General features: G+C 36.4%; 1 protein-coding gene across 3 annotated transcripts in view; it reads right to left on the bottom strand.

Annotated features, from left to right (window-relative positions):
• Positions 1 to 1,051: 1,051 nt before the first annotated feature.
• The window catches only part of UGT8 (UDP glycosyltransferase 8), an 87,185-nt gene continuing 74,351 nt past the window's right edge, over positions 1,052 to 13,885 (bottom strand). For all 3 annotated transcript variants that reach the window (XM_047857510.1, XM_047857511.1, XM_047857509.1), the window contains exons 3-6: positions 10,467 to 10,609; positions 8,685 to 8,761; positions 5,897 to 6,116; positions 1,052 to 3,663 (exon numbers count right to left, since the gene is read on the bottom strand). In XM_047857510.1, the coding sequence (XP_047713466.1) occupies positions 3,300 to 3,663; positions 5,897 to 6,116; positions 8,685 to 8,761; positions 10,467 to 10,609 (804 nt within the window). In that variant the 3' untranslated portion in view covers positions 1,052 to 3,299. The remainder of the gene's footprint in view (positions 3,664 to 5,896; positions 6,117 to 8,684; positions 8,762 to 10,466; positions 10,610 to 13,885) is intronic.

A 13,885-nucleotide genomic window follows, 5' to 3' on the forward strand; every position in this document is an offset into this window, starting at 1 on the left:
AGATCATGAGCATCTTGAAAGAGAGACTGACCTTCTCATCTGTAAATTCCCCTGGTATCTGGTATATTGTCTGGGGTGTGATGGGCACCCGTTGAATGTTGAATGAATGCCATTCGGCCATGGCAGTTCCTAATTTCTAGTGAAGAAATATATATTCTTTAATTCACTACAGTTGTGTATTTCAGAGAAGATACTTACCATTTATAAATATTAATAGCCCGTAAAATGTTTTCACAATAAAGTGAATTTCTTTCCTTTTAATTTCAGTGCATGTTTTATGCTCCATAGTATCTAATTACAATGTCTAATATGCCCAATTATAGTGCAAAGCTGGAAACAAGACTCTGAGGCAGGTTATCAGAATCTATCAGACCATTCAAGCACATTCTTGTAGTCTTGGCAGAAGCAGGAAATGTGTGGGGGAAAAAAACCCAGAATGCTACATCTTGACTCTGTAGTGTCTCACCACTACTTAGGGAAGGAGGAGGGCAGGGATAGATCTCAGATCACAGAGTAGGTTTTTTTTGAAGGACAGTCATCTGAGGACCCAGTGTGGTGGATTCCAGCTCAGTTGGAGAGGGGTGCTGTATATCAAAATCTAGGGGTTGGGGGTGAATGTGTGGTTGTATAACATTCAGAGGTGATTCTTTGAGGACAGTACCAACAAGCCTAAGCTGATAAACACCAGACAAGACCTTACCAGAAAATGATCTATGCAGTACTTGGGAGTCTGAGACTAGGTCTTCATATTGTAACACAAGGTTTCTATATTCCCAGGAAAGAATCTCTAGCTTGCTTCCCCTTCAATCATAAACCATTGCTTTCACCCAAACATTAGCTCCCTCCAATCCTGGGCATCCAAATTCTGCCCCTATGTCTACGTGGAGGGATATTAAAAGTTAAGGCTCTGGAGGAAAAATGGTTCAATGTCTCATTTGCATTTGATATGATGATGACAAGCTATGAAAATATTTGCAGAGGCTCTTTTTAAATAACAAATGAATAAATACCTTCTTGAAAACTTGACTTTATTAGAGAATCTAGCCCAAATGTGGAAAATTTAAAATCACTCTATTTACCAAAAACTGGCTAACAATAAGCTTTCTAGAAAAAAAACAAAAAACAAAAAACCAACAACAGTGATCAGTAAATACCTACACTTAACATTTTTAATTCTGGGATAATTTTAAGATCCATGTTGATGTACTTATAAGGTAAATCCCTCTGTTTAATAATAATAAAAATATTCCCACAGGTAACATACTGTTTTTTACACGCATATACACATATAAAAGTTGGGAGACATGTCTTAGAAACATGTTTATAATGGATATACATAACATTGTGAAATAAAATCTGAATAAAAATTTTATTCCAACAACATTTCTCTATTTTTAAATCATGTTTATTAAGTTTTTATCACAGTGGAGATTAATTTATGCTTAATCATCCAGTGAGTGCCTACTGTCAACTTCATCCAATTCCAAAAAAGTAAAATCAACTCATTCATACACTCTAAGCCTGTTGCCATCCCACCATTCATCGCCTGTGCCTTTTTTCCCTTTTAACGGCAACATAATGATAAGATTGTGAAAAGGTATAACTAATAGGCTTATATGTATAATACCATTTCTTCAAGTATTCAGAGAGCAGTACGTTTGTCTGCATTGTACATTAGAAAACTACTTGTGACATTATTTCTAAGTACAGGAGAGTGGCTCCTGGTGGGAGTGCAATGAAGTTGTATGTCATAGTGTATGACAAGGATTTACAGCATTCTAGAATTTTCACAACTCTTCCCATGTTAGTGAATGTCATTAGGTAAATGTATATTTCTACTCTCAGCTGTCAGCCATGGGATTTCAAGCTACGAATAAATAAAGCATACACTCAACATGTGTAGTGCAAATGCTAGGTAAACAGAATGACATGGAATAAACTCATAGTTGCCAACTAGTGAATGGTCAGCCAGGAGGTCCTGATTTTATGTGTGTGACTTGCATCCCTATCCTCAAATGAATACTGTCACTGTTCCATGTCAGCCACAATGACTGGAAAACACTACTGAGGTGGGGTGAGGTGGGGTGGTGAAGAAGTGAAGAGGGAAACAGAAACTCATTTTCATAAACAAGTGATACAATTTCTCTGTCACTTCTGCGTAATATGTAAAGTTTGATTTGTTAACGAGATCTCAAACTTCTCAGACAAAGTAGGTACCAGTATAGAGAGCTGTAAATGCTCCACTTAATTAACTGTTGGCACCTATGTTAAATATAGATTGTGTGGCCCAGACAACAAAAGGGATGAAGAAGATCGTTTTTTAAAGTTAAAACTTTGGAAATCTTAACACCTGAACATTCAAAAGGTACATTATAAAAAAAGCCATCGGTTACAAAAACATTCAAACGGCCCTGTTTAAAGATGCCATAAAAGCAATAGTCTTCAGTACTTTGAACAAAAGTCAGAGCTTTGTTGCTTTGTCTGAATTATGCATTTAACATAATGTTATTCACTAAAATGAAATAGAAAGGACTATAAAATTCTTCTAGAGACAAATTATTGGTAAGGGGAAAATAAAAGTAAAATGGGACAACCAACTTATACATGTACTTAATTGCATGTATTTTTCCCCCAGACGTGCCCACGGTCTGTAAGAAAAGGAAAACAAAAATAAAAAGCAAAACAAAACAAAAAAAACTATCACAAACGAACCAAGAAGTACAAAAAAGGTGCCATTTATCTTTTCATTTTCTCCTACTGCATTCAGTTTTGAGGGAAAAGTGTTCTTTCATGGTAGTGTTCTGAGTTCACATATATTAAATTCTAGAAAAGAAACATTTGGATCCTGTCTATTTCATTCTTGAGTGTGTTGTACCTTCAACAAATATATCAAGCAGCCAGCTAAAAATTCCCTTAATTAGGAAACATACACCCATACACACATGCACACAAACAAATCTTTTTAAGAGAAAAGAAACCATTCCTCTTCTGGGACACACACATATCAAGATTCAAAACTAAGGTCTGACATGGTCACTTAATTGATTTAAATAATTAAGGCTTCTAAAAGGTTCAGTGCCCAAACTCTCTATATCAGTATTCAAATAAAATACATTTTTGCATTTTAGGTTTGTGCTTTTTACAGCCATCTTAATTCCACAGAATTCTGTTAGTAAGATCCAATAAGGGAGTGTTAGAATTGTTTACTGACATTTTACTTTTAGTAGTTGTTAGACTAAATTATAGCAGTAAAAATCCAGTGACTGAACAGGTTGGTTACTATCATGTGGGCTGTTGGCTCATTTCACCTTCTTTTCATGTTTAATATGGCCATTTCTTTTGTACTTGCCATTGAGGATTCCATTATGGTAATGTCCATTAACTGTGCTATGCTTATTTCTAGACCACAAACTTTTGATTTTTCTGTAGATCAATTTTGTCACCCAGGACAAGAAGAAATAGAACAAGGCAGCACCAAGCAAAAGCACAAAGGCAATATCCAGTAAAAAATACTGACAGAAAGAGATTTGATGGACAGCGGCACGTAGGTGATGGGCTCCATTGTGACGAAGAATGTAATCTATCCAATAGACAGTCCGATTGACAGGGTGACCAGGTTGATCCTTGTGGATTTCTGAAAGCTTCTGGGCCCTCTGACGGTAGCTATGGAGTGGAGGGAGAACACAGAATGATCATGGAGATACAAGGTTCATTATATTTTAGACCTTCTCACTCTAAAATGAGGAAAATAATAAAAGCCACTTTTCTTTATTAAGTACCTAATATGTGCCAAGCACTGTGGTAAATGCTTTAAACACACTGTCTTATGTTAAGGCAATAAAATAAATTTGAAAGAGGGAAATGAAAATTAGACAGACTAGGCAACCTGATTATGATTATAAAGTTGAGATTCAGATTCCAGTTTTTCTGTCTCTGAACCCCAGCTCTTTTTTATACTATGCCACACCTCTTGCCCACATATACTTCTTCTCTCCATATGCTTTTAAATTCCATTAACCAATGAATCTCAACCAGGAAGAGGAGTACATTTATTAGATTCTAAAAGGGAGAGATGAAGAAAAATGCAGCACTTTGTCTCAATACCTTTTTTTTAGCAATAAAATTTAATTCTGCCTCTGATTTAAAATAAGTTTAAGGGATGGTGTGAGAATATTATACTTATTAAACAGAGGACAAGGAGTTGAAAAACAACACCATGAAGCCATATATATATACATATATATATGCATGTATGTATATATGTATAATGAAAATACCCTCTAAAATAGTCAATATTCTGAAATCAGAGTACTTATGGATACATGAAGATTGCATAACTGGGATTTCATTGCAATGTGACCTACGACTATAGTGTCGCCCTGTTTATACCTCAAAGAACACTGACAGAATGACGGTATGTGGATAATCCAGCCTTTTGCTTTTTCTCTGTGGAACAAATCCAGTCTTAGTAGCTCTGTAACTATCCCCCCATAAACTCTGCTTTAGGGCTGCATTCTACAAACCTTTCTAAAAAGTCCTGAAAGACATATATCATTTTCCATAAAAACATCATGACTTGAAAAACACTCAACTTTAAAAGAAGAGCTATAAAACACAGACAAAGGGATCCCCATACTCAAGCACCCCACGTCTTAGAGAACATATTGCTCCAAATGCCAGAGTTGCGACCAAGAGACACTGGATCCTTTAAGAGATCAGAGCATGATGGCTGCCTCTGAGCCCATGTAAGGCAGCACAATGAACCTCAGTGCACTTGAACCCAGCCTTTTATATGAAAGCTGCATCATTTTAAATGAGAGAATTTTTCCTATTATTGGTTGTTTCTTAGAACATCTCAATGTTTCCCAATCCAAGTGTTAAGCCATATGCCCAGGTAAAAATAGAAAAAGCTTATTGTCCTCCAAATATTACTGCCATTTGAAATGCAAGATCAATTAAATGTCATGAAAAAATAGGGAAAACTACTGCTTTGTTTTAAAACTACACAGGCCAGGGGCGCCTGGGTGGCTCAGTCGGTTAAGCCTCCGACTTTAGCTCAGGTCACGATCTCGCGGTCCGTGAGTTTGAGCCCCGCGTCAGGCTCTGGGCTGATGGCTCAGAGCCTGGAGCCTGCTTCTGATTCTGTGTCTCCCTCTCTCTCTGCCCCTCCCCCGTTCATGCTCTGTCTCTCTCTGTCCCAAAAATAAAATAAACGTTAAAAAAAAAAATAAAAATAAATAAAATAAATAAAACTACACAGGCCAGCTCTCTAGACTATTTGAAACTTAGTGGTTAACTGGGGACATTCAAGAAATAAAAATTAAAAAAGCTAAAGATTCAGACTAGTTCTGCAACTATGAAAACAAATCTCTGTGTTTCAGTGATACTCAGTCCTAGGGAAACCTAGCACCAGTCAATACAAAGAGCACCAGCTTTGGAATCAGACATTCCTGGTTCAAATATCTACTCTAATAGCTTAGTGCAACTATGGGCAAATTACTTAAGCCCTCTGAGTTTCAAGTGCCTCATCTTTACAATGTGAATAGTGAAAATAGTGATATGCAGATATTACGAGTATTAAAATGAGACAAAGAACAAATAAAATTTGACACATTTTAGGGATCTGATGATTGTTCCCACTGTAATTTCTCCCTCAATTTGGCAAATCCTGGTAGAGTATTATTCAAGGTCATACATGGCTGGCTATATATATATATATATATACTTGCCATTTTTATTTTTAAAATTATAGAAAACATGCACAAGGATTTAGACACAGGAATGTAAAGGATATTCCTATAATTGGTTTATTGACAACTTCTTGGCAATACTTGGTTATTGACAATATGCTATGGTATATATATTTCATCTGCTTTCATGTTCATTGTAAACTCACCTGGGATTATTGATAACTTTCACCAGTGCTTCATATAGCTCTCCTTCAGTAACTGTCTTCCATTCTAGCAATATCCCCATGCCTTTTGCCTGGACCCGGGTCATAGTATCATAGTGGTCTCCAAAGAGTGGGATTCCCACTACAGGTACACCATGATACATAGTTTCAAAAATACTATTCAAACCACCATGGCTCAGGAAGGCTTTAATATTGGAATGCCCTAAAGAAGGATTAAAAAAGAAAACAACTTAGGGTATTGTATATTACTCTAAAAAAGAGATTTTCCAGAAATCTCTTAAAAGTCAACACTATACTAAATATATATTTTAGATACAGAATTTTTAAAGGCATAATTTCACTGATTCCTGCCCTATATCAATTAAAATGCTTGTTATATAAATAGTGAATTGATGTATATATCAATTAAGAGTCATTTTTAAATTTATAAATTTAAAATCTATAGCTTTTTAGAGCATATTACAACTTTCCCTCAAACATAAATATCAACTGGCTAGCAACATCTATTTAAAAGGCCAATACTAAATAGGAAGTCAACAAAAGCAAGAAATGCCAAAAATACCAGGGTGCAACCACATTCTGCTACAGACATCCACTTCTGGATCCCCAGGCATTTATCTTAAAGTAAAACACATTTTTTAAGAAAACAAAACAAAAAAAAAAACCATGTTAAAATGTGGGGCTAGATTCCTAAAGTTCAGGAAGAGTTTATGTGCTTATCCAAGGAGGAACACTGTATGGTACAAAGTATTTACAACATTCAAGTCATGTCAGCTTCTGGCTTCACAATTTTAGGGTCCAATTTCACAGTAGGTATATAAACAAGTAGGGACTGACACATAAAAATTAGTTGTAAGAGATGGAACATCATGTAACATCGAGTTGTCATGGGGATAAAGGAAGACAATTTATCAAAGTTAATGAGGTATTTCAAAACACAGATCCCCTCGTGAGCAGCCAATATTTCATAAAAGGTACTGAAACTGAAAACCCTGTATAAGTGTAGGACAAGGAAACATTGCACTTAGGAAATGTATGCTATGGCCAGAAAGGAATTACAGCTTGCAGAAATAGAAGTCTTTTAAATATACACACACCAGGTATAAAATGGTATGTAGAACCTTGGTCTCAGTAGGGTGCAGGGACTCTCCCACTCCATGTCTATTAGAATTACTCAGTGTCACCTTTGCCTACAAGTGGCTTCTCAACTCGGCCCACCTAATGGATCTGCTCTCTCAGTGCATTTCAAACTTTTTTTTTTTTTTGCAGCAAAACCTTTTCTCTGAACAAAACCTTACCACAAAGCCCAGCAGTGAAAAATAAGACAGTGCTGGTGTGTGGAGGGCAAGGGATAGTATGGAAAGAAGAAAGGGGAAAGATAATGATTGGGTTCCTACTTCTCATCCTGGAGGAATCTTCTGATCATTGTTAGAAGCCAGCAGTGGACTCATAAAGTCATGCCTAATGATAAAAAAGGACACTGATCTTGGCAAAGGCAGAGAACTGAGGTTCTGAGGAACACAGAAGAGCTCTGAACTTAGGGAGGGCCATTGGGTGTGCACCACTGAGTAGCTACACCTTGCTGTAGAGGCTCTCAGAAGAAAACCATGCTAACAGTTTCAATGTTCCCAGAGAGCAGCATCACACTGTTGCACTGAAACAGCTGATAGTCCAGGTTATCTTATTTAAATTCTCTGCTTCTTCCTACCTTCTATGGAATCTGAAGTCATAATAGTAAAGACATAAAAAAAAATACAAATATTAAGAAGGTAAATTGCCCTGTTTCTTATTCAATTTTGTCATTTATAGAATAACATATATGAAGAACTAGATGAAAAGGAATTATATAAAGAAAATTCCTCACTGTTTTTTAGTTGCAAAATTCAATTTGCTGGTTTTTAGGATGGCCATTTTAGCTTCTAAAAAATACTTTTCAAAGCCTATTTTTAATAATGTAATTTAAAATTTAAAGAAGCTTATATAGCTGTTAGATTTTAGTATTGTTGAACAAATGATGTCAATATTGCCAAATCAATAACATTTTTAAAATTTCCTTAATATCTTAAAGGTTAATACAGCATCATGTTTTGCTAGAAATTAATGAAATTACTTTACGGTTTTACTATCAATGCTTATTGAAGACAACAAAATGAGTTAAATTTATTCGATCAAATATCTTAAAATAAATTCATATAACTGTTATTTTAATTTTTAGTTAAGGATCAGAATTCAAATAAATAAATAAATAAATAAATGTGTGTTTCAAAAATTTCTGATGACTTAAGGGGAAATGAACAGATGAAACAAATAAAGGTAAGATGAATTAAATGTTTTCTTGACCTTTTTAGTTTCAATCATATGAGTAACTTTGAACTTCTCAGGTTAGTCAGATACATCTGTAATACAATTATAACACAAATCTACATTTTCACTGTTTTAATTTTACTACCTTTAGCTGATTAGTCTAATCAGGTATAACTTTATCCACTGCTGGTTTATATACCTTATTAAGCATATTTTCCAGAAAATTAAAATTGCTGACTGGTCTAAAAACCTTAATTTACAGCCATAAAATGATTATATTTTACAAATCATTTTCCAACAAAGAAAGATCTGACTTGTTGGTTTGAAATCTAACATGAGATACTAGGTATTCTAGTGACTCTACCATAAACTACACACATATTGTATAAACTGCTCAAATACAAAAATCACATTTACTCAGTTAAAATCTAAATGCCAAGTAAGTACCCACGTGTCACTGACTTACCAAGCAAGTCATTTTGTGGTAACCATTCTATGAGCTTAGTGTTGTTTCCTAGATTCTTTGGTTTGGTTCCAGAAAACCTAAAATGTACATCAGACAATGAATCTTTCAAAAACCGAACTTTACTCTCAGTATGGACTCTGTGCTTAAATTATTAGATTTAAAATAAATGTTAAATGATCTTTTATTGCTATCTTAAGAAGGAAACCAGGCTTTACTAACAACAAAATTTTAATTATGTTTCTTTTTCACATTTTCATTGATTGTGAGAGAAATAAAAAACACTCTCATACTGAGATCTATTTTCTTTCGGCTCTTCTCACCCCATCACAGAGATGGGGGCTGGAGGTGAGAAGCATGTAAATAAGCCTGGGCTAGAAAGTCACTCTCCAGCAGAACCCAGAAAGAGAAACATGAAAAAGCTGGGAGGGCCACCACTAAGCAGTCTATAGCTCCGATCTTCGACACGTGGAGCCTACGGGAAGGTGTGAGAATTGAAAGAAACCAGAAAGCACTCTCCTCCAGCTTGGCCCCAGTGACAGGCACTCCGTGGGGCAGAGTTTATAATTAAGTCATTTAGTGCCTTGATCTATGAAAGATAAACCATGAACATACTTCACAACTGAGAGAACGACACGAGTCTGAACTGAGCAGACACAAACTGTCCTAAATGAAGCAGAAGGGTGCTTTCTGGGTTAAGCCCTTAGAGGAAATGCAATAGATCTGGCATCCAAAGGAAGAAGTCCTAAACAGTTGGAATAAAATATGTATCCATTTCATAGCTCAGGCAGGAAAAGTGGGAGCTAATCCTTACACCATTGTTATAAAGGAAAAAGACATATTACTCAGACCCTACTTGTAACAGCTTGAGACTTGGGGGGGTGATGTTCACTGCTGTATCCCCAGATCCCAGCGGCACTGGTAGGTACTAAATAAATACATGGTAAATAGTGTTCACGTCGGATTTTTACATGGTGGACTGACACAGACACTTGTTGGGAAGTGGGGTAATCTAAGGATCTGTTTTAACCAGCATTAACTGGCAAGTTATTGTGGTTTTAAGGCCTATATTTTTTTTTGGGGGGGGGGTAAAAGAAATAAAAAGCATTTATAGAGGACAAAAGGTTCCATGAAATATTTTGCCTATTTATGCATTCATCTATCATTTTCTACCTCATTCCAACACTGATTTGCAGGTATGTAGAAAGTATATAGAAATGCATGTAATTAAAACAACTTTTTAAATGACACTAACAGAAGGGTAAATAAGGATATAAAGCTTAGGATAACATAAAAAATGCATCTGACACAAGGATAAATCATTCTGCATCATATTTTCTTTTTTTCTTGAAGATTTTTTAATGTTTTTAAATTTTATTTTGAGAGAGAGAGAGAGAGAGGCAGAGAGATGGGGAGGAGAGAGAATTCCAAGCAGGCTCCACGCTGTCAGCACAGGGCCCAATGGGGGGCTCACTCTCACAAACTGTGAGATGGTGACCTGAGCCAAAATGGAGTCGGACACTTAACCCCCTGAGCCACCCAGGCGCCCTTGCATCATATTTTCTTCCTATGCTCCAAGGCTTGATGTCTCTTTCTTTATCCATCACAGAGTCTTATAAATTAGTCGCTAGATTTCGATACACTAAGAAACAAAAATGAAAAGTTAGGAGAAGCTCCTGCTAATCTTGCTGGGGAACCAATGTGCTAGCTTTACAGGGCCCTGCAAGTTAAGCAAGGGGATAACAAAAATACACAGTGAAGAAACAGTTGATGCTATTACCTTACCTCCAAATCACTTTTTGGGGCAATCTCCCCAGAGCTCCAGCCAGTTTGTTAGCAATGTCTTCTGAAAGATACTTGACACCAGCTCCGAAAGACACGAGGACAAAGCCATGTTCATTAGCACCATTTACCCACATTTGCAGATCCTGTAAATCAAAATGCAGCAGTTAATTTTATGAAAGGCCAATATATTTCGTAATCAGCATCATCAACAGCCCAGTTTTTAAAAAGCCTTCAGGTAATCTTAAACGATTAGTAAGTAGAGGATACAAAGCTTTCCTTTAAATAACTGTTTTTGTTTAAGATATTTCATCTGACAACGCTAACAGAAATAAAGAGGGCACACAGTTACTTTGATAAGACAGACAAATAACAACAACAAATCAGCAGCTAATGGCCTCAGATCTCAGTCAAAAAATTAAAACTAATGTTTAAAACATGGTCAGGGATAAATCTGCATAAGGATACAAGTGAAAGATGTGGACTGGACATACAACAAAAACATGAATGACCACCCCCATCCAGGAAGATTTTATTTTAGGAATGGGCTGACTTCGGGGCACCTGGGTGGCTTGGTCAGTTGACTTCGGCTCAGGTCATCATCTCACGGTTTGTGATTTCGAGCCCCACATCGTGCTCTCTGCTGTCAGCACAGAGCCCACTGAGGATCCCCTGCCTCCTCTCTCTCTGCCCCTCCCCTGCTCATGCTTTCTCTCTCTCTCAAAAATAAATTAACATTAAAAATAAAAGGAGTGGGCTGTAAAATAACTGTAAAAGAATTATTAAAGCTTTCAATTTATATTCTACTCCATTTGGTCTACACTTGGTAATTTTCATCTGTGGACTCATACTGTATTATGATAAGAAAGAGAAGGAATCTGCTAATAGTTCCAAAGATCCATAGGCCTAATGAATTTTATCATTTCTCTAAATATCTCTCTAACTCATACAGAACACAGATCATACATGTGCTATCGTGAGGCATCCAGGGGTTCTGGAGATGTCCAGTGGTTGCTATTCTCCCTCGTTGTGTGGGAAAATGCTAAATTCTCAAACCTGTCCTTCAACACCCAACACATGCTGGGCCATAGCAGATCCAATGTTAAGGAGGGACAATTCTAACATTGTAGGACTCACTCATTTTGGAGGAGGACACATTAACAGAGTTTTGCCAGTATGGTTGATTTACACTGAAAATGAAAGCAGTCAGTTTTAAGGGATACTATCCTTGCTTTGTTTTGCTCTGTAGGCACAAACTTGTTTTTATGGTAAGTTATCCCTTTGAATAAGTCTTTGTCAAAGACATCGAGCATCACTTTCCCATATGAAAACTAATAGAGCCACAGCACTGAGAGGAACACATAATTCCACTACGAGGAAAACAAATGTGTTGTCCATACACAACACCTTTGCCATAATACAGGCATGACAAAAGGCCAGACCCACTCTGAATTCATAATGTGCAGAGTGAGCCATCACAGTTCCATCTCCAGACCCTGCGGGTCTCTCGTTCAGGATGAATGAATTACTACAGTGTAGCCCATGCCTTTTGCATTTCACATCACTTTCTGGTATACCCTGATTTGCGGCTGGGAGTTAACTGCAAGGGAAGAAGTATCATCACAATGACATCACTGCATAGCTCAAAACAAAATATCTATATGGCACATCAGGCCCCAACATGTCTTCCTTTTCTTTGTTTTCTTTTTTCCCCCCTTTTTGTAAAATCACTTAATGATATCTGTATTAACAGCTCTATAGTACTCATTCTTAACAGGGAAGAGGGGACCACATTTTATGCCCAAAATGAGTTAGTGAATAGTGTCACCAGATAACTGGGATGAAGACAGAAGGGGGCACACCCTTCTAGCTCCTGATTAAAACAAGCTGTAATTATTAAAGTTTTCAATTTGTATTCTACTCCATTTACCAAGAACAGCACATGTGCTGAAAATATAACAGTGTTATCTGTGGATTCAAAGTAAGAAACAAGAGCAAACTGATTTAAAATTTTCATTTTAGATTCAGTCCTAAGCCGGATGTACTTAAAACAAATATAAATGCTGCACGGTAGAATGACTTGAATACTATGTTTTATCCCTATGGTTCGTCTTCAAGCACTTTATCACCTACTACCCAATTCTCTAAAGATTAATATTTCAGGGTCAATGCCATTTAAAAAAAAAAAAGCTTACATTCAGATATACTAAGCCTTACAGTAATAATGTTATTTAAAATTTGTTTCCCAAGGACTTAAAAGGTCTTTGAGTTTCAATGGACTCTATGCAATAAATACTTCAGTTATTTGTTCTTTGTTCTATGTGATATAAAATAAAATCCATTAATGTATTTTCCAGATTTTTTCTAACCATACGCATTAACCATTTACAATACATTTACAATTCAAGTAAATAGCTTTCACTGATATGAAAGGGAGCAGAGAAAATTTTACTTATTCGAGTTCCCTGCAGGAAAAGCACTCAGTATTTTTGGAAGATAATACTCCACTTGGCTTAAAATTGAGGCCTCAAGGTGACTTCTAAACTGCTATTCTTGGGGACTGAAGGAAGAGGGGAAGCGAAAGGTCAGAGGTCAAGAGACAGTGAGCCTGACACTGGTCTCCTGGACATAACCAGCTCCTCCCTTGATCTCCCATCCTCAGCCTAAATTCACAGAACGTTTGGTGTGACTGATATTTTGTGGGAACCTAAAACATAAAATGTTCCCACAAAACACCAACTGAGTTTTGGGTGTGGCTAATGAGGGTGATATTCAGGCTGCATGAAGAGCTGAAGGAGCCAGCGTCTGCAGAGATCCCGAATTTGCTGAGCTCATGGTGAAGACTTTGGAACTGGAACTTCATGAAAGGTATGCCTGGCTCTCCAAGGGATGAGAGTTCCCAGGTGGCATCTTGCCTCTATAGACATATACAGTATTTTCTGGAATTTAAGACCCCATCACTTATAAAGTGCAAATCGATTTTATAACAACTCTTTTAAAAAATAATAACCTTTACAATAAATGTGTTCAATGCAAAAAAAAAAAAACAATTTCAGAAATTTAACAGTTAAAATAAAGGTACTTTAGAATGTTCCCCTGAAGTTAAAAACTTAGAGTAAAAAAATAAAAATAAAAAACACTTCATTTACTGTATCAACAAAAATCATACATAAGAGTAGAGTAAACCTAACAAAATGCACAAGACGTGCATGAAGAACAGTTTACTGAAGGACAAAAGAGAAAAACTGAATAGGTGGAGAGATGTGACATGCGCCAAGAAGGAAACATCAATATTAGGGAAATGATATTTTTTAAGTTCACTGCATTCCCAGCCTACATTTCAAGAGGACTGCTATGAAACTAGAGCTGAATCCAAAATTATTCTGGAAAAGAAAATGTATAAGAAAGGCCAAGAAGGTTTT

Source organism: Prionailurus viverrinus, chromosome B1, assembly GCF_022837055.1.
Source record: "Prionailurus viverrinus isolate Anna chromosome B1, UM_Priviv_1.0, whole genome shotgun sequence".
Classification (NCBI taxonomy): domain Eukaryota; kingdom Metazoa; phylum Chordata; class Mammalia; order Carnivora; family Felidae; genus Prionailurus; species Prionailurus viverrinus.